The sequence below is a fragment of the Centruroides vittatus genome, unplaced genomic scaffold, assembly GCF_030686945.1.
Source record: "Centruroides vittatus isolate TY-2023 unplaced genomic scaffold, ASM3068694v2 contig_359, whole genome shotgun sequence".
NCBI lineage: Eukaryota > Metazoa > Arthropoda > Arachnida > Scorpiones > Buthidae > Centruroides > Centruroides vittatus.
In genome coordinates this window covers 85,133-112,568 of record NW_027122182.1, presented here as the reverse complement: position 1 = coordinate 112,568, position 27,436 = coordinate 85,133, and the positions used below count along the sequence as shown (strand labels likewise).

Sequence of the window (27,436 nt, the reverse complement as noted above, 5' to 3'; positions counted from 1 at the left end):
AGAGTGCAATGTTGTCTCTCGATCAGCCCGTTGGCCTGGGGGTGGTAGGCAGTGGTATGGTTGATTTGGAAGCCTAGGTAGTTGCTTAGTGATCTGAACAACTGGCTTTCAACTTGTCTGCCCTGATCTGTTGTGATCGTTGTAGGAACGCCGAAATGTGCAAACCATGTGTGGATCAGTGCCTTGGCGACTGTGTCCACTGTCTGGTCTGGTAAGGGTGTTGCCTCCACCTACCTAGAAAATCGGTCGACTGCAGTGAGAAGGTATCTCGATCCTTCTGAGAGTGGTAACAGACCGACTAAGTCGATGTTGATGTGTTTGAATCGTGAATTTGGAACAAGAAACTTCAACAGAGGTGCATGTGTATGTCGGTGGATTTTCACCTTTTGGCAGGCCATGCAAGATCGTGCCATGTCTGACAGTCTTTGTTCATATTTGGCCAGATGTATCTCTGAGTGACCAGCTTGGATGTTGCATGGGCTTCTGGGTGCGATAAGTTGTGAGTGGCCGAAAACACTTCCCATCGGAAAGAAGGGGGAATGTACGGTCTACAGCAGCCGGTAGAGACGTCGCAGTACAGGGGTTTTGATGAGCTTGGGAGGTGCATCGTTACTATTTTTAGACCTGGGTTTTGTTGCAATTCAGACAGTTCATCATTCTGCTGTGCGTCTGCGATGGCGTCGTAGTTTATGGATGGTGTGCCAATTGTGTTTATGCGGGACAGAGAGTCTGCTACGACGTTGTCCCTGCCGGATATATGGTGTAAGTCGGTTGAAAACTGTGATATGCCGTATTTTATGGACTATAAGACGCACTTTTTTCTTTGAAAAAATTGCCTCCAAAATTCAGGTGCGTCTTATAGTCCGTAGCGTCTTATAGGTAAATTTTTAAAAAATTGTTTAAAAATTAAGGTGCGTCTTATAGTCCGTAAAATATGGTATAGTCCAATTGACGGAGTTGATGAGGTGACGCTTTGGCCAAATGGAGGAAGGCGAACATGAGGGGTTTATGATCTGTGTAGATAACGAATTGCTTCCCCTCCACAAGGTGTCGAAAATGCTTGACAGCAGAGTAGATGGCTAGCAGTTCTCAGTCGTATGCACTGTATTTCATTTGAGACTTGGTGAAGGTTCTGGAGAAGAAACTAAGGGACTGTTTAACGCTGTCAAGCTCTTGGTGTAAGACGGCTCCCATGGCAACATCTGATGCATCTGTGGTTAAGGAAATTCTGGCCTCCGGTGCTGGGTGGGCAAGAAGAGCGGCTCTGCTTAAGGCGTCCTTCACGTTGTTGAAGGCGCTGTTTGCTTCTTCCGACCAGACGAGAGGTTTGGTGCTGCTTTTGGTATGGCCGATTAACATGGCGTTAAGAGAAACCTGCAACGTAGCACATCCTGGGATGAACCTGTGATAAAAGTTTATCATTCCAAGGAATCGTCGCAGTGCTGTAGCTGTCTCTGGTCGAGGGAAATTTTGAATGCAGTGCACTTTTGATTGTAGAGGATGCAAGCCTTCTGGCATTATCATGTATCTTAGGAATTGTATAGATGTGGCACCAAAGGTACACTTAGCAGGGTTGATACACAGCCCGTACTCGTTTAATCTGCTAAAGAGAGTGCAAAGATGTCGTTGATGCATTTCTTCATCTGGTGAAGCCACAAGAATGTTGTCGAGATAACAGAAAATGAAGTCAAGACCGGTGAGCACCATGTTCATGAACCGCTGAAAGGTTTGAGCTGCATTTTGTAGTCCGAAAGTCATGTAGGGAAATTCGAACAGGCCAAAGGGAGTAATGATAGCGGTTTTAGGAATGTTGGGTTCATGTACGGGTATCTGCTGGTTAGCGCGTACCAGGTATATCGATGAAAAGATCTTCATAGTACGTAGAATGTGGTTGCAATCTGTAAGGAGTGGAATTGGATATCTATCCGGAATGGTAATGCTGTTGAGTGCTCTGTAATCACCACACGGTCTCCAATCTCCCGACCTTTTCTGTGTCAGGTGTAGCAGCTGGCCCAGCTGCTTTTTGAAGGTCGGCATAGGCCCTGTTGGAGCATAAATTCAAATTCTTTGCGGGCTGCCTTTAGTTTGTCTGCCGAGAGTCTTCGTGGTCTGGCAAACACAGGTGGGTCCTTGGTTTCGATGAAATGTACAATGTTGTGTTCGTTGGTGTTGGTGATTGATGGTCGCACTAAGTATGGATATTCGCCAAAGATTTTTTGGTATATAGAGGTGTCTTTCAGTACTTGGATTCAGGATGTGTCATAAGGAAGGAATTTGGCGCTCGTGTGAAGATTTGTAATCCCATCAATGAGCCGACAGCGGCTGCTATCGACCAGCAGGTTGAAATGAGACAAAAAGTCCACGCCAATAATCGGCTATGACGAATATCCACGGAAAGTTTCTTCATAATCCAAGATCTAGGTTAAGTAACTTTCGGCCATAAGTCTTGATTGTCGAACCATTTGCTGTGAAAAGCTCAAGCTTGTTGCAGTTGCGCCTTTCTTGTGGGGATGGGGGTATAACAGAAATGTCTGCTCCTGTGTCCACGAGGTACAGGGTTGCTGTATCCTTGTCACTTATATAAAGGCGACTCAGCTCAATCCCAGGTGTCCCTGTCGCCAAAGAGAGTCGGGGGGTCAGTTTTCCGCTTCCTCAACTGCGACCTTTTGTTCTTGGAAGTCGCATGGTTGCCGACATTTGTAGGCATTTCTCCCGAATGTGGCGTGGTAGTAACAGATATTGCGGCAAGGAGCTCGTCGACTGTTTGATCTCTCTCTTGATCTGGATCGAGTGTTTCTTTGTCTCGCACGTGGATATATTCGCTCATTAAGTGCGGCTACCTGCAGTGACAGTTCTTATATTTGCTTTTGCAGGGTTTCCAAGGCAGGAAGTGGCTCCCTACAGCGTGTGCTTCCTGATGCTACGGGGACAAGCTGTGCTGTCGTTGGCCCATGGCTGAGTTCCCAAATCTGGTCGGCCATAGTGGCTAATTTTGATAGTTCATTACTACTAACCGACAGGATGCTTCTCATGTTGATTGGTAGGCGCTGAAGCCACAGAGTCTTCAAAAAATTCTCGTCGATTTTTTTGTTGGCCAGATTGCGCATTTCACAGAGTAGTTGTGAGGGTTTACGGCTGCTGAGTTCCGTTTCTATCAGTAGTTTCTTAGTGCGCTGGGTCTCACTGTCTGTGAAAGCAGAGATCAATCGTTTTTTGATAAGTTCGTATTTTCCCAATGTAGGCGGATTGAGTAAAATGTCCGAAACTTGCGTGAGGATTTCCGCGTCGATGCAACTAACGACAGTATCGAATTTCATTTGATCTGACGATATTCCGGCGTTTCGAAATTGAGTCTCTATCTGAAGGAACCAAATGCGGGAATCTGGCTTTCAAAATGGCGGTACCTTGACGGCGACATGTGCCAGGCACATGTCAGTCCCATGTTCAGGATTAGGCCTAACGGTTCTCTCTTCCATTTCCGTCTTCGAGTTTTTTTTTTTTTTTTTTTTTTTTGTTTTTGAATCACGTTCAGGTCACCAGTTTAGTGGTGTGGCTAAAATTCGTCGGTGTGTTTCAGTAGAATTGGTTCGGATTCGGCCCTGCCTTAGACGACGATCGCTTCAATCCTGGCCGCGTGTCCTGAGTCCTTTATTTGTCTGTGAAGATTAACGGAGATGCTGATCCTGGCGAAATCTCTTACTTTATTCATCGCATTTGCTAGATATATACAGCAGTACTATTTACAGCAGGTTAGGTCAGCACGGAACAAAAAGAAAAACATCTCTCCTTGACAACGTATGAAAGCGAAGTTCGGTCAGTGCACCAAAATCATGGTGGCACCCTCTGCCCTATAGTTTGTTTTAGATAACAGAACCATTTAAATTTTACTACTTGAATGAAAAGATTTTCTAAAATTCTAAATACTATATTGTAATATGTGAATTGAATAGAACCAGATTTTTTTTGGAATATTTTCTGTAGAATAGGAATCTTTACAAAGGAAAACCTTCTGACTATTTGAATCTATTAGGTTTTTGCTGAAGTTCCTATCACGAGTGTGTCTGTCTTCCTGCAGTTGTTTTCTAGTTCTGTCTACTACCTGAGATCAGATTTTAAGCAGTCTGTTCATCTTGTTTGTGGATATCCCCTTAGTCTCTTCCTTGTGTTCTGCAAATACAGAACTTGTCTGGTGATCCATATTTGGGAACTTTGTGGACCAATGATGAGATACTGTTTTCACACTATACTTTTATTTTAATATATACCTATAGCTAGAAAATGATTACGTGTCTACATATTGTGAGCTTCACACACTTCTGAAATTGGTTCTTCTGTTTGTTTGTTCCTTTGTGATTAGGTCTTACTGATTGTTGCCATTTTGCAATCAGTATACATATTTACTTTCTTTTCTCTAATAGGACACCAAGTATGCCTTAGCTGTCTGAGTTGTGGAATTTTAAAGTTTGTCTCTAAATAGGGCTTCTTATAAAATACTCTACTGTAATAAAATGTATTTTAATAAAGTGAAAAGAATTATAAGGTTTATCTGTATAAGAGAACACAACACATGGGTGATCATACAAAATGGGGATGCCTCCCGGAACGCTTTCTAAGGGAAACTCCCTATTTAGGTGTTAAAAATGTGAAGAAAACCTAGAAAACTCCATGTAGCCAGCTCATTGACGAGGTGCAAACCTACAACCAACTACCAGTGTTTAGTGGATTTATCTACTCAGCCACTGGTTGGCTCGTAAAAGAAGTATAAAAGATCATACTTTATATGTTTTAACTCTATTAAAGTACCTTCTTTTAGAATATATGATGCTATGCTCTATCTTGTTTTTATCATTAAGGTTTACCAAATCTGTTATTTGAATGTAACAACTTGACTTCCAATTTGCATTGGAAGTTCATATAAATATTATGATTATATTTTGTATTAAAACTGATTTTTGTTTGACATTTTTTTATGGTTTTCACTTCTCACATTCCAATATGTACCAACATACATCATGATATAATTATATAAATTTAATGAAAACAATGAAAAAGATTGCATAAAAAAAGAAATTGAAGACATTTTTTTTTTATAGATCATATGAAAGGACTTGATACAACTCAGTTTCATGAAAGATTGAAGAAAAGGTAAATTATTTAGCTAATTTAACTTTTGTTTGTTTTAATAAACTGTATTTTAATTATATTTAAAGTTTTCACTTAGAATTAAGTTCAGGATTTTTAAATATGTTATTACTAGCAGACGTATGACTTTGTCGTATCATAATAGAATTGAAGTGGAGCCAGAAAGATGGAAGTGATTCCTGCACCTGTTAGGCATAGGAAGTGATTCTTGTACCTGACAGACCGGACAGGTGAACTTTACATTTGCTGCCACAAAAGAAGTGACCCTCATACCCGCTGAGCATGGGAGACATGATCCTTGCATTGGCCGGGTATGGAGAGGTGATCTTTGCACTTGCCAACATGGAGAGACGATCTAAGAATAAAGAAGCAGTTATGATTGAATGCTTTGTTCTTGTTTTTTGTTCATTTTTCATGCCTATTTTCCATTAGGCACACACAGTCCTGTTTGATTTCTAGGCCTAAATTCCATTAGATGTGCTCAGTTGCATCAGAGAGCACAGACATTGTTGTTTTAATACATCTGTGTATTGAAAACAAAGTCATAAATTTTTATTTTTTCATTTAAATGTACCCTCATTACATTTTTGGATTCCTCATCACAATTAATGGAAAATGGAAAAGTCAATTCTATAAGCCCATAATAGGGATGCTAGTGACTGTGGAACATTGCATGACAAAATCATGCAGTTTGTGTGGTATCGCTTCGCTGCGTACAGTTGTGCAATATCACTTTTTCACAAACACTCGTGCTATGACCTTATATCATGAAACTGATGTCAAGTTCCTCATTTTTTTATTATGTTTTTGGATTCTTTGTCACAATTAATGGAAGATGGTAAAGTTTAATCAAAATCAATCAAATGTATTTTGAGAATGAACACAATTCTTTAAGCCACAAAGAAAAGGCTTCACTAATGCTCCCCTCAATTAAATGCAATTATTGCTAATTTTTATATTGTATCCGCCTTACCCATAAAAAAATTTTAATTTTTTATTTGTTTTGATTATTTCTAAGGTAAATTCCATTGTACATTTTAAAAAAATAATATAGTTAAAATGTCATCAGTCTATAATTTGACTATCAGAAAAATTTTTTAAAGTTTGAAATTATATAACAACATTTGTAAAATTAAAGTTAACTGTGTATATAAGATATAAATTTGATTAAAAGTATTTAAAAATATTAATACAAGGTATCTGAAAAATTACTGCATAGTGAGAAATTTGTGATGACATTACAGTTATATGTGTGGCATTACACACAAGACTTGTAATTTGTATGTCCTACATTTCCATAATTGATGTTTTATTTTTATTATAACAACTTATTAGAAATAAAAAAGATGAATAAATATAGTTCGATATTAATGTTACTATATAGAAGAGGTTGAAATAAAAATTTTCTCTAGTAAAATGTTTAAAAATTATAAGTAAAAAGTATATATACACCGGGTGATTCTAAATACAGTATATATGAAATTTTCAAGGACTGATTCTTCAAATAATTTAAACTATAAAAGTGCATACAAACATATTTTAAAAACAATACAGTTTTAAAGTTTCAAGATGTTTAATGTGTGGTCCTATTGAAAACGTTGACAAATTACACAATTGCATTGCCACTTCCTGTGAAATAATTTCACACATTTATGGTATATGTGAATTCATGCAACAACTAATACAGTAGAGGATAGTATCTTGTATTATTGTTGGTTCAACAGTTATTACAACTATGCCATTTTGAACATATTTTCATATGCATGTTTATGGTTGAAATTATTTAAAGAATCAGACTCTGAAATTTTTTGTATATATTTAGAATTACCCTGTTTACAGCTTAAAATTATTTTATTTAAAGAATCTTAAACTTTTTTTTAATTCTTCACAAAGAGAATTAGGTTAATATTGTTTCTAATATGCTAAATATTTGTATTTTCAGTGATGATGTGAAGATTTACATGTCTGAAGTATCAAAAGCTCTTCTTATGAATGATCATAAGTACATGCATCTAGCACCATATATAGTAAGTTAATCTGTTTTTATTGAAATAACAATAATATAACATATATATGTGAAATATGCTTAGCCCCCAGATATCACCCTATTATATAATAATTCATAATTAATGAAGCAAATTAATTAAATAAATACATGGTCTTCCAAAAAGAATGCTATCATTTTAAATTATTGGAATTATGTTTAATTATTATTCAAGAACATTGTAATGTACATTACATTAAAACATTGGAAAACTATTAAAATGTGAAATCTGGAAGTTAAGAACCTAGAATTTCTAAATTATTTCACTCCAGTTATAAACGACTTAATCAACAACATTCCATACCCGGGAAATTGTTGACCCTCGAATGGCAACGATTGTCCCCTAACTATCAACAAACCGTTATTCCTTCGGAGCAGGTAGATCATCTTGCACGATGGTTTATAGTTAGCGTCCGAACTAGTCGTTTATTTAATATCCCGGGAACACCTATGGCCCTAATAGCGATTCGTTTTCGATCACGTGACAGGTTTTCCCATCAAAAACTTATAAAAGACGCTTCCTTCCCCCCCTAAGGGGCTCTCCGATCGTCTTTCGAGTACGACGTACAGTACACTGCGGCATCCTCCGGACCCACAAAAAGCTTCTACGACTCCATTTTCCGGATTCCGTCTATTACGGACTTGTTAAGAGGTATGAAAAATAATTGTAAACTCTCTCTCTCCGGCCCCTTTTTGTATACGAGGGTAGAAGTGTACTTTAGTTCGTTTAGCTTGTATTAAATCTTGTTTTTGTTATAAAATGGTGTCTTTCTTGACTGTCGGCTTCGCCTTATCGTCGACCCCATCCGTCCTCCTCCTCCACTCGCGTAACGCGTAACGCGCCGTCGACGTAACCGCCATCCTTGACAAGTGAGTCACGGGAAAAAGAGGTACGACTCCCTCTTACCTCCCCGAGATCTCACACATTGGTGACAATCGAAGGGGTGGCGTCTTTTTAGGCACCCCCGATTTCACATATTGGTTTGCAGGAGTGGGGTCTCGACTTTCTCGAAAAATCGATAAGGCGAAAAACAGCCACAGTCGGGAGAGAGGTCGAATTGAGTTGAATTAGGAATCATAGGAGTAGGGTCGTATTAGAATCTCCGACCTAGTTGTAAGAACTAACGAAAAACATAATGGAAGACGATCCCCGCGATGCGGCTGGGCCAGCCCACCCAAATCCTAATCCGGCACCGAATCCCCTTACATTGGGAGGTTTAGGCGGAATAATACCCCTATTACCCGTATTCTCGGGAGAAGCAGGAGGCCCTCGGGTAACGGACTTTTTTGATTCGTTAGCCGATGTTACTAAGGTAGCGGCATGGTCCAAGGCCCAGATGCTGGCAGTGGCAAAATTAAAACTTACGGGTATCGCGAGAGAATTCGTCCGAAAGGACCGAAGAATAAAAGAAGTGGATGACTTCGACGAATTCAAGCGATTGATGATAGCGCGTTTTGAACGGGAGCCATTTTCCTTTCGATTATCTAAATTTTATGCGTGCGTGCAGAAAAGGGACGAGGACGTACAGACTTATGCTGCTAGACTCCAAGCACTGGCGATGGAGATAGAAATTACGCCGGAGCCTGGCGCGACTGCCGCTGAGACCGCGATTATTGAACGAGTTCAGAGGAAGGAGTTAGATGAAAGGCTTAAAGCGCAATTTTTGAACGGAATAGACATAAGAATCCGGCAGCGCGTAATGAGCCGTGAGGCTGAGACATTCGATGAGGCTCTAAAAGCCGCGATCAGTGAGGAAACAATTGAAAGTCTCACCGCGCATCCAAGAGGAATCATGCGAACAGTAAGGGAAAGCGATAAAACCTCAGCTCAGGAGGAGTTAGCGCAAGTAACGTCAGCGATGGAGGACTTAAAGGCTAGAATGGACGGACTAATCCGAAACTCTCCTCGTTTCGGCTCTAGAGATCCTATATCTCGCCGGAATCATCGAGGAGGCTATACTCCTAACTCCTACAATAACAATTCCTATAATAATCCGCCTCTTAAGCGCAACGAAAATCGGTCGAACGCCCCTAATCGCCGATTCGATCGACCTAATCAAAATCGGAACCGGAACCGATATAATAACAGTAATGACCCAAACAATGATAGAGATAGGGTTCGATTCAGATCCCAGTCTCCAGCAGAGGATCGAAATCGCTGGAGAGGCCAAGTTCAGAGAATCAAAGGTCAACGACCTCCAAATAGACCTAGAAGAAATCCTACAGTTGAGCGGAAACGACGCTATACTGATTCAGGTAGAACCTTTTCTCCTCCTCAAACAGATTCATCAGGAGAGGAAAGCGACACGAGATGGAAAGGCAGGATAGGACTAACGACAATCTATTCAAGACCTAAACCTGTTATATTGGTTTATGTCAATAATATTCCTGTGAAGATGCAAATTAATCCTAGAGCAGAATGTACGATCATATCGAATGACCTAGCAAACAAATTGAAGGGAAAAGCATCTGTAAAGTTTGGACTTAGACGAAAATTAGGAAATCCTTTAGGGAAGCCAACCACCGCTATTGGAACAGCAACCCCCAGGTTCAAACTACGGGGAAAGAAATTTTCCATGCCATGTGCCATCGTGCGAGCCGAGATCACAAACCCGTGTGACGGGATATTGGGACGAGACTTCATCGAAGCCCTACAATTAACACTAGATTTTGCTAATGCACAGGTGATTTTACCCAATCAGAGGACTGTTCATTTCTGCACTTCCCGACGGCCGCGCAGGAAGAAAAGGAAGCGAAGAGATACTAGTAACAGGAAGAAAAACTTCTCTCAGATCACTACCCTAAATGAAAGCTCTTCGGACATCTTCCGAAATGAACGAGTTACTCCCGCCGAAAGGAAAAGGAATCAACAAACCCGGAGCACAAGAGGAATAATTGCAGCCCATAGGAAAAGAAAGCGACCTAGAATACAGCAAGATGACACTAACACGACTGTCGATCAACCTATGGTATCACAGGGAGAAAACCCATTAACGGCCACGCCACTACCTGGCAAGCTATCCGACTCTGAGGATGACTTCACTCAGTCCTCCATACTCCCTTCGCTACCGGAAGAACAGACAGAACCGGATAGCGAGAGCGAAAGTGAGAGAGATGACCGCAAGCCCGAACGCGAAGTTTCCGAACCGGAAACGGAAGAAGAACAGGAGACCACTCCACCCTATGCTCGTCGCAGTCAAGGGTCAGTTGCTGATCGACCTTGGGTTCTATCGAGACCCACTCGCAGTCGAATTCCTCGACTTATTTCTCCTGCCGTTAGTCGGTCATCCTCCTCCTTAAGCCTGTAAACGATTTATAACATGTTGATAGGACATTAGTCGCACTTCGAGAGTAGAAGTAAAAGTAATATAGAAAGGACTTTAACATAGAGTCATTCCTTGTGAAAACCTCATTCTCTTGATTTTCATAAGGAATATCGAGACCTATCAGCCCTAAACACTTTACGCCGAAGTTTAATACACGGCGGAGGAAAAATTCTAAAATTCCTCTTCGGAACAGCTACCTCCGAGGATATTACGACCTTAAATGTCGAAATCTCTAACATCAATGAGCAAAACGAGAGAATTATTCATTTACTGCGCTCACAAGCCACCTTATTGAATGATACTCTAAATATCAGCAAAAATAATCGACACCAAATCTACGTGTTATTCAAACGACAAGAATCATTTAAAGAGTTATTAAATCGCTATAGTTACGAACTTGCGTTTGAAATAATTAGTCGGATACTCGAATTCTCTATTCAAGAGTTCCATCTCCAACTAGTAGCCTTACGAGAAGCGATTGATATACTAGAAAAAGGTCAACTAAGCACCTATTTCGTATCACGAGAAATCATGTTACGTACCCTCCGAGACATTCAACTACAGCTTCCGGAAGGTTACGCAATGGTCGAACCTATAAGACCTGACACGCTATTTAAATACTACCAGTGGATTACCACCCTGGCTGTAGCAGTACCTGGCAAGTTGAGAATCTTTGCTAAGATCCCATTAATCACCCCTAGTGGATACTTCGATATGTACGAAATTATCAAATTTCCTACATACATACCTGATCTAAATACATTCGTCCAAATCCAGACTAATTATCCTATAGTCGCCTTATCCATGGACAGACAGTCCTATATGTTATTACAACACTACGAATTAATAATTTGCAAAATGGATCACTTTCCTATTTGTTCCGTAGACGGACCTATTCGACGTTTCCCTCAACAAAGTTGTGAATATGCACTATTTAGTGGCAACGAAGTCACGGTCAAAGACCTTTGTACCCGCCAAATCGTTCCACACTTTCCGCCAATTTTTAAGAGGATTGATCAACTAGGATCATGGATTTATTCTATTCCAAATCCTCTCACCCTAACTATTAGATGTCCCACTCGACATCAACAATCTCCATTTTCATCCACTACTCATAAATTAAACAAAACGGGAATACTCCATCTCCCAAACGCATGCACCGGCTATGTACCTGGATTCGTCCTTACTTCGCCGTTCCGAATGCAGACCACCATACAATTGGAGATAGCACAACAATTAATAGTGCCACAGCTAGAACAAATCGTCAACAAATCTGAGATCCTGTTGCTGCAAAAACGCCTTAAGGATCCTGACCTCCCGAAACTCACATCGGACTACGATATTCGATTAGCAGACCGTTCTTTGAACAACGTCCAATACGACCTAAATCACCTGTTACGGGAGCCAACAAAATCATCTCCCATAACTTACCCATCTTTAATAATAACCATTATTGCTGGTTGTCTAGGCGCTATCCTCACGGGACTTTGTTTATGTTATAGTTATCGCACTTACTCACGATGCCAGAAGTACTCACGATGCAAGAAGACCCGTGCGACTAGTCACCGACCTCCGCCGGAAGAGGAACTCGAAGAAACCGCCTTCAACGGAGACGGAAATCCGCCCGTACCTAGCACTCCACCGGGCACTTCTCACGAAGAAAACCCCCGAGGCAACCCGACTCCACGAAAACAAAAATCTATTGTTCAATCCTATTAACAAGGTCATCCCCACACCGCCATTTTCCCTTTTATTCCTCATTTTAACGTACTAACGTTTATACCTATATTCATAGATTTGTCGCGAACGATTCTAATATTTAGTTCGTATCCTAGAATTGTAGATTAACTCTCTTTAACGGGATTTTTTTTTCTCATACTAACCTAGATATATATTGAATCTTATGTTAACGAGAGAGAGAGTAAAATAACCTTTTTATGTAACCTTGCATACCTCTAGCCGGAATTCAAGGATTCATAACTCAAAAGAATGACTTATTATTAACATTTATTTTAAATCCGAGAACAGTGTCTTCATCACCTTTACCGAAGATGGCTGACTCACGCAACTTTACACCCGATTCACCAAATTAAGAACTATCCACCCGAATTTAATTTATCCACGTGGACGGACAACTCTATCAACTTACCTACGATTCTTGCCCATCCAGAACAATTTATATCCAAGCATCCAAGATGGTGATAGTGTACTACACACCACCCAATTCCAGCGAACAAAGAAATTCCACCAAACAGTCTCAACTCATGTGAACTTTGAACTGCAGTCTCGACCCTAGGTCAACGATGACGTCATCCACCCACCCAACCACTTCCAAGAACTCCAGACGCTCGCCTCTCCTAACCTCGAGTAATAAATATTGTCACGCGTCTAAAACGCGTCGGGATATATATTTTGTAAACAACTTTGATATTATGTATTATCGCAATGATGTCACCTATTACCTAATCCTTTCCGAGAGAGAGTAATATATCAATCTAAATTGTAAACATACCTCTAACCCCCTGCTTATGAATCAAATCTTTTAAAATCACACTAACTAAGTGATGATTTTAAAGAAAGCATGGAGTGAATGTGAAATCTGGAAGTTAAAAACCTAGAAATTTCTGAATTTGTTCACTCCAGTTATAAACAACTTAATCAACAACATTCCATACCCGGGAAATTATTGACCCTCGAATGGCAACGATTGTCCCCTAACTATCAACAAACCGTTATTCCTTCGGAGCAGGTAGATCATCTTGCACGATGGTTTATAGTTAGCGTCCGAACTAGTCGTTTATTTAATATCCCGGGAACACCTATGGCCCTAATAGCGATTCGTTTTCGATCACGTGACAGGTTTTCCCATCAAAAACTTATAAAAGACGCTTCCTTCCCCCCCTAAGGGGCTCTCCGATCGTCTTTCGAGTACGACGTACAGTACACTGCGGCATCCTCCGGACCCACAAAAAGCTTCTACGACTCCATTCGCCGGACTCCGTCTATTACGGAACTTAAAGATGTTTTCTAAAGTTCTAAAGAATTCTACAGTTTTGAGTGCCCGTCTACGACAGTCTACAACTTTTTTTCCGGATTCCGTCTATTACGGACTTGTTAAGAGGTATGAAAAATAATTGTAAACTCTCTCTCTCCGGCCCCTTTTTGTATACGAGGGTAGAAGTGTACTTTAGTTCGTTTAGCTTGTATTAAATCTTGTTTTTGTTATAAAATGGTGTCTTTCTTGACTGTCGGCTTCGCCTTATCGTCGACCCCATCCGTCCTCCTCCTCCACTCGCGTAACGCGTAACGCGCCGTCGACGTAACCGCCATCCTTGACAAGTGAGTCACGGGAAAAAGAGGTACGACTCCCTCTTACCTCCCCGAGATCTCACACATTGGTGACAATCGAAGGGGTGGCGTCTTTTTAGGCACCCCCGATTTCACCCTATTATATAATAATTCATAATTAATGAAGCAAATTAATTAAATAAATACATGGTCTTCCAAAAAGAATGCTATCATTTTAAATTATTGGAATTATGTTTAATTATTATTCAAGAACATTGTAATGTACATTACATTAAAACATTGGAAAACTATTAAAATTTTATATTTGCTCATTACAATTGCTCAATGTAGCATATATTCAACCGATTGTAAATGCCCCAGTAGAACGAGGTCTGCAGGGCTAGACAAGAAAAAAAAAAACGAACAAGTCGGCTTAACAAGTATTTGTCATTTAAATTAATTCAGTTTTAATATAATAGCAATAATTACATACAACGCGGACTATCACAAAATTGACAAGAGGCACGTGATATACGAGTATATAATCAATTGCCACACACGTTTACACGCTTCCTCTCTTTCCTCCTTCGGGTTTCGGGAAGTTTAATGACAAGTGGAAAAATATGGCGCGTAACAAAGAGAAAAAGAAAACTTACAAACTAAAATTACTCACGACAATTTTACACCACATACAGATAATTGAAACAAAAACTAATCTGTTTGGATGAGTCCTCCACCAGTCGTTTATCTCTTGACTAAGTTGTATTCCACTGTTACGTTGTCCTCAGTTGGATGCGAACGGATTTTCCAATCTCGTCTTCCTTCCGTTCTCGGACCTCCCGCACTTGGCGCCTCGATCTCGTGTCCACACGTGGCCAGAACACTGCAACCAAAAACCAAAAAGTGTCCTAAAACATGAAGTTCCTCAATTTATACTTCCCGCTCTCCGGAAGTCCGCTTCATTTACTGTCCCACTCTGGACCAATCAGAAAGTTTTTCACGTACTATGGTGACATCATGACAAAAATCCACGCGACATGGTACAAACCAAGAAAACCCGATACATACAAAAAAGGAAACCGAGAAAATAAAATAATAATAATAATAATACATAGTCGCGTAGCACTACATGATACTCAAATTCTTTCTACACTTTTAACAGTATATCCATTGTCATTTCTTCCAAAGCAACCATGATTCTGCATCTCCTTTAGCCCCTGCAGATAACTCACGTTGCACATTGATGAGTTATTCCGACTTTCTAGGATAGATATATACCTTCACAAAACACAAAATGCTCTCTGCACGGAGTCACCATTTTTATTTATGGCACTTCTTAGAGGTGTAGACAATAAGACGATCTGAATGAAGATGGGAGATGAAACTTGGACACTCTCAGTGTATTGTAAATTGCATATTTATTGAATAATAATTTATATAATTACAGTGATTTAAAATGGTAGCATTCATTGCTATTCATTTCCTGGAAGACCCTGTATAATTAATAAACATTAAGAATTTTGAAAACAGTAAAAAGTTCTTATTTAAGCTTTAATTGATTTTAATAGAGATTATTATAGTAACAAAAGAACATGTACAATCCTTTCATTGCTCAACTATGTATATACATTCAATTTTATATTATAATATGTTTACTTTTTATTTTAATTTTTGTTATTTTAGTTAGTTGGATATTCTTTTTTTATGTTACTGAATAAAAATAATATCTTTTCTTAATCTTTTTTCTGTTTTTATTTTTAAGGAAACTATTCCAGTTAAAAGTGCAATAACAATTTCTGTTCCAAATACGGTATGTACAAATGCTTTTAGAAATTTATAATTATAGTCATCAAACCATAATGCATTTATTTAATAAGTTCTTAACCAAAATTCTTAAGTAAAATCTTAACCAAATTTGGTTATGTCCTGTCCTGAGTATATGATTTTGATTTTAAGGTAAAAATTTTAATTCAAATTTTAATTTTGGTACTGTTGCTTTCTTAATGTGCATAGTTTGTATGAAGCTACCACCAACCATAGCTGAAATTATCGGGCTGGAAACGGCTATATTAATTATAAATTACAAGATAATTTGCTATTAGAGTGTGGCGTTAGGTGCCATCTCTTGCTAAATTTAATAATTATAATTTAATTAAATAATTTAAATAATTTTGACTGAACTGGAAGAAAAGAATCGGTCTGAAGCGGGACTCGAACCCGCAACTCCTGCTTACAGTGCAGACAAGTTACCAGTTATGCTACCCGGACCTTTGGTCTGATCTCCCCTTCCAGTATATCTAAGCATAAGCTACAACCATCGACGGCCGTTTCCAGCCCGATAATTTCGGCTTTGGTTGGTGGTAGCTTTATATGTTACGGGTTGGCTGTTGTTGTTTATTTGTATAGTTTGTATGTTTCCTAACAAAGTTTGTGTATAAAAGGAGCCACAAAATCTTCTTTGATTATGACTTTTGGTTTTCGGAGTATCTAAGGACAGTGTCGGGAAAGACAGAATTTAACATTTGAGGCAACTTCATGCAAATCAACCATATTCTGCCATTGAGAATGTTTTGTAGAAAATGCAGTTTCTAGAGCATGTAGCTGGAAGGGTATAAGAGCCCTATCAGCAGTTCCACATTCCACATTTGTAATCACAACTGTAATTGAAATAAAATTGTTTTATTTTGCTTCTTAACTCCAAAATTGATTAGAAAACATATGTAATATGCATATTAAAGGAACATCGGTGCCAAATTTTGCCCTAGTTGCTGAATTTTTGAATATATAAATATCTCTAAGACAATAGTTGTATTAAAGCCATTGTTTGGCTTTAATACAACTGTTGGTCTTACAAAATTGCCAGTATTTAATTATTAATAATAGTGGTAATATAGCCCGATTTAATACAGCAATTTTTTGGCTTTCAATTTTGAAAATTTGTGGCAGTTCTACAGAGAGCTTGAATTTTTGAATTACTGTTTTTTTCCCAAAAATTGATACAAATTTTAATGGAAACATATTAAACAGTGTACATATTGTACATTTGCACAGTACGATCAGAAAAACAAAATATCAAAATGATCTTGCCCAAATATTTAATGGGTTGTTGTGTGTCCTTAGTTGACAGTATGTTGTGAATCATACTCTCATATTTAAACTGTGCCATGACTTCATGTGTAAAGAACATGTCCAATCTTCTGAGCTCCACTGTCAATGTTGGTGGCTCCATCTTATACACATCCATTTGGATGAAAACATTAGGGACATATCATAAGTCTTCTCATATAGAGACTTCTCTCATGTTACGGTCTAGAAATTGCATTTTTAGCTGCAACAAATTTATTACTGTCTTAACTATTTTATGATCAAGTCCTCATATAAATCCAAAGTAATTCTACAATTTTTATATAAGAATTAGGAATATATGTGACGTGTTTTTTAAGTAAGTACCATTTTAAAATGGGCCACTGCAGTGCTGCGGTTGGTGTTCTGTGAATGTGAGCTGAGTACCTACATCTGTTGGCTAGCCACAGACGCCATTACGGAAGCATTTGTTCATTTACGTTTGTTTGTGTGTGTTTAAAATGCCTCAGACAATTGAAAATCCTGCCAATTGTGAATTATGCACAATGATTTGTTTTTTTTAATACAAAAGACATGAAAGCAGCTGATATTCATTGGCAATTTAGTGAGATGTATAAAAAAACATTATTAGTGATGGAATGGTAAGAAAATGGATTAGAGCATTTAAAGATGATCGTACTAATGGTCATGATGAGGAGCGTAGTAGGTCATCTGTCATTACTCAAGACTTGGTGCAGAAAGTTGATGCAAAAGTTTGAGAAAACAGACTCTCTACGATTTTATCATCCAAAACAAAAGGCTTGGCAAGCTTAGTAAGGGGATTGTTTTGTTTCATGACTATGCCCATCCACACGTGGCGCAATGAACCCGAGACCTTATCACATCACATGGCTGGGAACAACTTGATCACCCTCTGTATAGCACCTAGTGACTACCACTTATTCCTCCATCTGAAAAGGCATCTAGGCTGTCAGTGCTATGACGATGATGTTGCACTGCACATGGTCAAAACACCATGCTGCACTGGTTAGCAAATCAGACAGCAGGTTTTTATGAGGATGGAATTCAGAAGCTGGTTGTATGATATGAAAAGTGCCTTAATATTAGAGGAAATTATGTTGAAAAGTAGATTAAGGTACAGGCTTTTATGTAAGAATAAAATTATTAAAAATATTGCATTTGTGCTTTTTAATGTCAAAATGGTACTTACTTCAAAAACATGCCTCGTACGTTATGCTTAAAGGTTCTAAGTTCCAAGTGTGGCTCCAAAGACATTCAACTTTTTGTTTCATGCTTCCTGATCTGAAAGCCATTTTTTGCTTGTATTCAGTTGGAGTATTGATCATATCACAACCTAAATTATTGATAAATATTAAGAAGGGTTATAGTTAGCTTCAACATAAATCTCTCAAGATAATAGAAGAGTCCTTGCCACATTCCATCTTTCCATCTCTGTTAAAATAACTAACAATCAATGCAAAATATGTAAATTGGTTTTACTGTGATACATTAATGAAAAATTAATTATGCTAAATTTAGATAAAATTAAATATTTCAAATTGAGTTCATTTACTGAGATTTAAAAATTAACTTTTACTTTAATTATAGGATCAAAAGATAGTTGTGACAATTTTTCCTGCTGGACATTGTCCTGGTTCAGCAATGTAAGTATCTTTTGTGTACGTTTATATTTTAACTGTTAATTCAGATAATTATTTAATTATTATATTCTTTAGGTTTTTAATTGAAGGGTGCAACGGAAATGTATTATACACAGGAGATTTCCGTCTCACCATAAAGGATATAAGGAAATTTAAATTACTTCATTCTTCTATTGAAAAGTAAGCCAGTTTTATTTAGAATTTAATTTTAGACATATAGCATAATTACTTTCAAAATTATTTAAATGATGTTAATTATGCATTTGTCATCGTTTATTTAATTGATATTTTAAATATAATTATTTAAAAATTAATATTTTGTAAGAGTTTTAATAAGAAGTTAAGTCTTTCAGTTTTAATAGTGGTTAAACATTTTCTTATAAAAATTTCTATACTTTGTAGTTTCATAAATTTAAGAGGTAAAAATAAAATGCTTTTAAATCTTTTTAATTTGAATACCAGAGGGAATTTAGAAAGTTCAAATTATTAGAAATTTGAAATACAGTGGACCTTCATTATAGTGCTGCTCACTATACCGCGCACTCGGTTATAGTGCAGGTAATGTTCACGATGCGATAAGCTCAAACACATTTATACAGGTTCGTGCGGCGTTAGTGAGTAGCGCATTTTATTGTTACTGCGTATTGAATAATTGTGTATGCATTGAGTTCCTGAATGTAGTTTGAATAGTGTTTAATTATTATATGCATGATGAGTAAAAGAAAAGCTTACAGTGTGAAAGAAAAGCTTGACATTATTGCTAAAGTAAAGAGGGAAACTGCATTACACCGCACCACTCGGTATAACGTGGTTCACCTTATAACGCGGGTGTTGTTTCCCGCCCGACATGTGCGTTATATCGGGGGTCCACTGTATTTGTTTTTTAAAAATTAAATTAGTCTTCTGCAAGTTTCTTTCAAGTAATTTTCTTTGAAATTGTTTCATATTTTTCTATCACATTTTATTTATACAGTATTTTCCATTCCTTTAGCAAATTCTCTCTAACACATTGACTGCCAACAACAAATTGTCTTATAGTTAACAATTTAACAGCTGCTGCCATCTACAAGATAACTTGTATAATATTGTCCTGCAAGTTTTGCCTTGTATGACTTTTCCTGTAGTTATAACTGACTAGCAGGCGTTGGGAATAAGAATGACACATTGATTGGGCATTATAGAACAAACTATAAAGTATTTTAAAATGCAATATGTGTTTGATATTCTCTTTTGATTGTCAGATATGAATATTTTCATAGTAAATATATTACGAATGTGGCTAATTTGTGCCTTGAATATGAATGACAAATCAATTTTGTGTGTAAATTTTTTTGAATAAGTATTGAAAAACATTAAAAAATAAAAAATTATATTTCTTTCCCAAATTATCTCGTAGTTGGTATCTGCAAAAGAAAAGTTACTTCACACATTTCCTATGAGATAATTCACATCAATTTTGTTTTTATAAATATTAAATATTACTACCAATTATACATAAAAATAAATATAAAAATTTAAAAAGAGTGAAAGAAATGTCATGTAATTAAAATGGTACCCGGGAGATTTAAGTGCAAAAAATGTGGCAGTGAATGTGGATATGTCTGACTGTTTCGTTTTGGATTTCATATATTTATTACGTTAAAATCCAGAATCAGAATTAAAAAGAAAAATGTGAAAGAAAATTCATAAAATTTGGCTTTCAACAAAACCAAATCTTCCGACAAATATCAAAGTGTGAGTGTCAAAAACTTCTGTGACTTGAGATGGATTTTATTAACTGAATTAACATAAAATTATATATATTCTTTTTTATAAGTTATTAAAATAAAAGACTGTTGTTACAGATGTTGGCAAACTGAAGGTTAGTTTTAATGTAAAAAACAAAAAGCAAAATGAGTGTGTAAACTGTGCATCATGCCAACAAAAGGGAGGTGGAAACCCAAAATGCATATTGACAAACGATAAGCACGTTCAAATAAACTTGAAGAAGCAGCAAAAATTTAATAACTAAAATATTTTCAGTTGTTTTTAACAACCTTCTTCCAGTAGAATAAAGGGATGTGGCTAGAATGATGTCTTAAATCAGAAATGGGCAACCGGCAGCCCATGTCACATAAAATATGAATAAATATATCAATTTCCCAGCTTAACGAAGTATGCAGCAAAAATTCAAACGTTATTTTCTACAACTTGTGTATGTGAATAGTTTTTCCACGATGAATTTAGTAAAAATTAAAACAAGAAACCGCTTAACAAACACATTGAATCTAATTTAAAACTAGCAGTGACGAATATTTAACCAAATATTTCGGATATATTACGTTTACATCAGTTCCAGAAGCTAAATTAAGTATACATATGCTAATTTATAATTACATATGAATAAATAATTGTGATTTACCGGCATTTTTCTTTTTCTTTTCTCTTGTATGCGGCCCGCGTCAGTTCAAAAGTTTTAAAATGCGGCCCTTGCATAGAAAAAGGTTGCCCGTCCCTGTCTTAAATTATCACTTCATTGTGGAAAAAAAGCAAAACTAAAAATAAAGTCATGATTTCGACAAAAGGAAATAAAACTGTATTTGTAAACTGTACTGAATAAATAATAGACAGTTGATAGCCTAGGTCAGGGGTGGCAAACCTTTCTGAGCCTGCATGCCATATAGTAAGTATACTTAGCTTTAAAGATGTTTGTGTGCGCCAAAGTTTTAGACTTTGAATAACAATATTTAAAGAAATTAAATGAATATGCTTTAATTAGAATAAATGTACAAAAAGTTTATTGAAAAAGACAGATGATCAATCGAAATCATATGATACGTTACGTGCCAGATTTTTCTATACGTGCCTCTTTGGGTATGCATGCCATAGGTTTGCCATCCCTGGCCTAAGTGGTTAAGGCATTGGTGTACTACTCTGAGAGACTTGGAATTGAACCTGGATGAGTCCCCAGGAATTTTTCATGAGCAGTCCCAGTTATATTGGGTCCCATTGCTCTCCAAATTCCCCTCATAGGGCAAGACATAACAACTGTTTCTTTACTTCAATAATTATCAGAAACTATAAAATATTCAAATTATAGAGGGGAAAAATTCTGTTATGAATATTTATTATATATGAATCTAAGAATGAATTTAAATAAATAAAATAAAATTAATTACATTTGTTTCTTCATTTATTCATTAGAGTAAAGGTTATAAGCAGTTTATATCTTGATTGTACATTTTGTGCACCTGAAGCCATGTATTTCCCTACAAGACAAGAAAGCTTGACTGCCCTAATTACATTGATTGAACCGTGGTTAGTTGAAAAGGAGCATGTCGTGTATTTGTTTTGTCCCGCTCACTACGGATACGAATATATATTTGTGGAATTAGCAAAAAAGTTTCATACAAAAGTAAGTTTTAATAATCTTTGTATAAATTCATACTTAAAAAGATTATTTTATTCTCTACTTCTTCATCAATAGATTCATATAGACGATTCAAAGATGAGAAAATACGAACAAATAAGTGAGATTTTGAATGCGGTTACTTGTGATCCGAGAAAGTCGAGAATTCACGCTTGCACGGTTTTTAACAGAGATTCAAATGATTTTGTAAGATGTAAATATCATTTTAATAAATATTTAAAAGTAAGTAAAAATTTACTTTTAACGATATAAATGTTATTTTTTTAAGAATATATCAATATATTTTATTTCAGAAAAATGTATTGCGTGTCAAACTTAGTGTAATGTGGTTTGCTCAACACGTGTGCATATCGAACATAATTGAAAAAGTGGGCGGTAATTGCTATCGTGTCTGTTATTCCCAGCATTCTTCATTATCGGAGATAAAAGATATTATCTCATATTTGAGACCTGAATTTATTTCCCCTATTGCAATTCCTTTTGGATATTCAGAAAATGAGGTAAATATTTTATTTAAATAATCAACAATAATATACAGGGTGTACCGGAAACATGTTTACCGTTTGGACTGCCAAGAGAAAATGATAAAATGCAACACCTTTACATAATAACTCTTGGATTTCTTCTGTTTTGAAGTTTAATGACAAGACAATACAAAAATGTAATATTTTTGTATTGTCTTGTCATTAAACTGCAACACCTTTTAGTTCAAGAGAGAAGTTTTCTATTCCAGCTAACAGGTGTAAACATTTTTGAGTTTCACTTTAAATATCTTTAGCAGTTATTGATGTGGATGATAAACGATATGGCAAACATCTCTATAAAAGTATTCGGTAAAATGCCTTCATATCACTGACAATTTTTTTACTTTTATCTAATGTTATTTTTAATAATAAATTTATTAGGTTGTTAAAAAAAAGTTTTCTATATTATTTTTATAATAAAAAAATTCAATTTTAGAATACAGTAGAGTGTCATTTATTCGAAAGCTGGTCAACCAAAACGTCAGTTAACCAAAAGCTTTCCAGTCAGACTGTGTTGTGCCGAATCAAACGTTTTTGATACTAGATTAACTTCTAAAGTATAATTTTTTTGTTTTTATATTTTTCAATATATGCATTTTGTTTGTACAAAATAAAGAAATAATTTTTAACGATACAATAGCCTCAGTTATTATTATAAAAATTTTCGTTAGGCTTAAAATCGACGAAAATTCAACCCGAAGCGACACGCAACGGAGAAAAATTTCAACATCCGATAGGTTAATATATTTTTTCGTACATAATCGGTTATCCGAAAAATCAGTTATCCAAACAACCCCACTCCCCAACTGATTCGGATAAACGACGCTCTACTGTACTTGTTTTTTTTCAAAAAGAAATGATTATATCATGATTTCATACACAGTCTCTGTTAGAAACAAGAAAAAAATATATATTCTTTTATGATAGAAGTATATGAAAATTCTTGGCATTTTATATAAATTTTTGCCCTTTATAAAATTTAATAATAATAAAATTTTTATACTGAGTTTCCTATAATAAATCTAAAACAGTGCTTGTCTTGTCATGTACCATAGATGTGTTTCAGGAATATTTTATCCCTTTGTCTTCTTTTCTTTAACTTTTTCTTTCATTGTCTCTATCAGTTTTTGCAAGATATCCTTTTATGATTATCTTATTGGAAAGATACCTGGTCAAAACTGGTAGATACAATGTAAAATTTCATACTGAAGAGGAGATAAAATGATGCAAAAACAGATCTTTAGCTAAAAAAAAAATATATATATATAAATGGTTTGCTGTATATTAGCTAATATGACGATTTTAGTCTCTGTAATCCAAATTCTTGGTAGACAAATCTCACAGCAAGTGAGATTTGTCTACCAAGAATTTGGATTACAGAGACTAAAATCGTCATATTAGATCTTTAGCTATTAAACAAAAGTTTATGAAATAAAAATGCTGAAAAGGCAAGCATTGTTTTGGAGTAATTTGTTCATGTAGAAAACTTGGTAAATTAAGAATTACAATGCAGTTCCGGAATTGACTATTTGAAAAATTCTATATTAGAAAGATATAGGATCATCAAACAAAAAGTTAATTTGAGTGGGATGGAGTACACACCGGGAAGCCTGTTACTATCTGGAGGGTCCTCCTTTCCGTTTCTGAGGATGTCGAAGATTGTAGGACATCTCCTATATGCTATTTGCATTTGATGCTTGCCGGCGATCTCCACGTACACTGCTTTAACATATTGGTTAAACATGACTGGGACACGTGTACGATCTTCCGGATCGGTTCTGGTCCTCAGATGGTGTGTTAGAGTAGGATACCCGTGTCTGGCTGCTATCTTCTTAATGTAAGTTAACTCTGTGGCTAGGCTTATGAAGTGGATGAGTGGGAAAATGCCCTTCTAACCAGAGTATTAAAGGCTGCAGCCTTGTATGAGAATGGGTTGCATGAACCCACCAGTATGTATGTAGAGGCAGCATACAGTTTGTGGTATAATGACGTGAGGATGGTGGATCCTTCCACTTTAATGTTTATGTCCAAAAAATGGACTTCAGTGATGCTAGATCACTCAATGTCTACTATTAAGCCATATGGGTTATCATTAACGGCTTGCACGAAAGCCTAGATGTCAGGTACTGTCTTCCACATGATGAAAGTATCGTCTATATACTTATGTCGTCTCCTATAGAGCATGATGTTTAGGAAGAATGGTGGAAGAATCTTGCGCTGAATTTTCTAATTTTTCATATAAAAATTACCAATAACATAGTTTGCCTTAATAAATTGCCAGTTACTTGTAGTTTTTTGTTTTCAGTTGCTTAGATTATTGTCGTGTCTTCAGCATGGTAATAAAATGCAAGAAGAGAAGAATGAGAAAAATATATTTTTAGGATTACTAAAGAAATCAAACTATACTGAAGGTACTTTTCAAAACTTATCATAACATTTATAATTGTTTAATAATTTTTTCTCTTTTGTATATGTATTAAACTTCGTTATTTCCTGAATTAATTATTTAATTTTTTTCCTTTTTGAAAAGAATGACTAAAAGATTTGTAAAATACAGTAGACCCCCCCCTATAACACGGTAGATACGTTCCGTGTTATATGAATCTGTGTTGTACGAGTCACTTAAATACATGAGCCAATCACAGCCCGTCACGTGTGCAGTTAGGGGCTACGGCTGTTTGAAAGATTTTCTTCCATAAAATTAATCGATTCTAGACTAATTTGACTCAACATTTCCAAGTCACGTATAATTTTTTGGGAATAATCCATATAAACTATGCTATAAACAAAAAATTGTAGGATTACTTACCGAGTGTGCACCATTTGACGATGCCATTGCTTAAGCTTGTTTTCGTCACGGAGCGGCTCGTCGAACGGCAGGTGCATGTTTCCTGATCGGCGAATTTTTCACAGAGAAATAACTTAACTTTGGACACATTAATAAAAATATTATTTTTATGGCTGTTGAATAATAAATGTTTTTTAGTAGGTCCAGTGCTCATTTAAACTCGACGGTTTGTACAATATCCGCTATTGGTCCAAATTCGACCAATCCTGTCGCAACACGAGTCGGCGATGACGTTTTACTGTGTTATACGAGTCTCTTTTAGCATGTTATACGAATACGATCGCAATTTTTTCGCTGTGTTATATGAACCCGTGTTATAGGGGGGGTCTACTGTATAATTTTATGTCATTTTCACTACTTTCATGTACTTTCAACAACAAATGTTTAAAAATGTATGTACAAATCTTTAAAAATATAAGCAGTTATTAAACACACATCTCATCTTGAGAAAATTCTGTATCAGATATACCAAGTACACCGTTAACAATCATAAGGTTACCATAATAATAATATAAATAAGGCTGTCCAGAAGAGCCAGTTATATTTAATTGCTTAATATTTTATTACTTAATAAACTGTTTTTGTAAATTAAATATAACTTTCTTTGAAAAGCCTTAATTTTATAACTCATTGAATAAAATGTTATAAATATTATATACAGTATTTAATTTCCAGCTCTTCGTGAAGATGGATGTGTGAAAGAGAACGATACCAGTAATGAATTTTTTTGGGACGATGACAATTTAAATAAAGAAAATAATTCCCTAAATAAAGAAATTAATGATAAAGAGATTTCTGCTTCACAACATAACGTAAGTAAAAAACCAAAGATTGATAATTCCGAAAATTACGTTCCCGAGGCGAATGACTCTAAATTATTGTACCTGACTTCATCCGATTCTGAAGAGGCCGAAGAAGAAGAAACAAGTAAATCTAATTGGTTGAAAATAGATACCTCCGATTCGGAGAGCGATAAAAGTAGTCCTAGGTGGATGTATATTATATCTTCCGATTCGGAATGATTGATTTAATTTTGAACTTAATGAATTTGAAACTAATTTTATGCAATATATTTGTTATTTGTTATATATTTTTTAATTTGTTGTAAAATTTTTATTTGTATATAATACACAATATGACATTTTATACAAGAAAATAAAAATGCAGTACCATATTTTTTTAAAAATATTGTACTAAAAGCTGTAGTTCCGAAGAACATTGTAAGTCTTCGTGATATTTAAATTGTTAATGAATGGTAGAAAAAAAATCACAGATTTTTTAGTATTTGCAAAGATTGTAATGTAAATACTGAAAATATTTTTCAAATATTTTGTCTCATCCTAGTTTATGCTTCATAGTTTGATTTTTGTGTTTATATATATATATATAATATATATGTTTGAAACCATTCTGGTTCCACATGTATTTATACAATTTTATAATTGGCATTGTTACCCTATTTCTGATAGCATTGAAATTAGTCCCATCCCTTCCATCATGATGCGACTATCTAGTCTCCTCATCTGACTTTGAAAATGATTAGAAAATTGGCATAAAATTACAATTTTGTGCCAATTTACACTAATCATTTTCACAATAATCAACTGACTTGTAAGAGAAACTATATCATCATCCTATTTATGTAGTGCATTTCTAACATGTGCATGTGCATTAGTGAAAAGAATTAGGAGAACCTGTGACTTTGCAAAAAACGTGCAAGCCAATGCAATAAATAGAAACATGATAACAATTCAGAGTGAATGCATATTTTTTCATATATTATTGTATATTTTATTGTATCTTACATAACAATAACATCTAATATTCAGAATCATTTTACCATAAATGATTTTCTATGCAACATTTCTTCAACCAGTTGTATATGCCTCATTGGATGCCAGCGCATCAGGACAAAATCCTATTTTAAATGTATACCTGTTCAAATAATGAGATATTTTTAAGCTAGAGTATTTTCCACATTATCAGACTCAACAAATGGCTGATAATTTTAAATCACTAATTAAGATCGATGACTATTTTAACATTAAATATCAATTGTGTTTAATCATTACTTGCTTCCAATACAGTTTATGCTGGCATTTATTACTTC

The 27,436-nt window shown here is 35.9% G+C and overlaps 1 protein-coding gene across 1 annotated transcript in view; it reads left to right on the top strand.

Moving 5' to 3' along the window:
• Window positions 1-26,522, top strand: part of LOC136974889 (protein artemis-like) — a 35,747-nt gene extending 9,225 nt beyond the window's left edge. The window contains exons 2-11 of the mRNA XM_067269860.1: window positions 5,094-5,145; window positions 7,085-7,169; window positions 15,563-15,610; window positions 18,493-18,548; window positions 18,621-18,725; window positions 21,729-21,939; window positions 22,012-22,176; window positions 22,248-22,454; window positions 24,784-24,889; window positions 26,002-26,522. Coding sequence (XP_067125961.1) covers window positions 5,094-5,145; window positions 7,085-7,169; window positions 15,563-15,610; window positions 18,493-18,548; window positions 18,621-18,725; window positions 21,729-21,939; window positions 22,012-22,176; window positions 22,248-22,454; window positions 24,784-24,889; window positions 26,002-26,348 — 1,382 coding nt within the window. The 3' untranslated portion in view covers window positions 26,349-26,522. The remainder of the gene's footprint in view (window positions 1-5,093; window positions 5,146-7,084; window positions 7,170-15,562; window positions 15,611-18,492; window positions 18,549-18,620; window positions 18,726-21,728; window positions 21,940-22,011; window positions 22,177-22,247; window positions 22,455-24,783; window positions 24,890-26,001) is intronic.
• The last annotated feature ends 914 nt before the right edge of the window (window positions 26,523-27,436 follow it).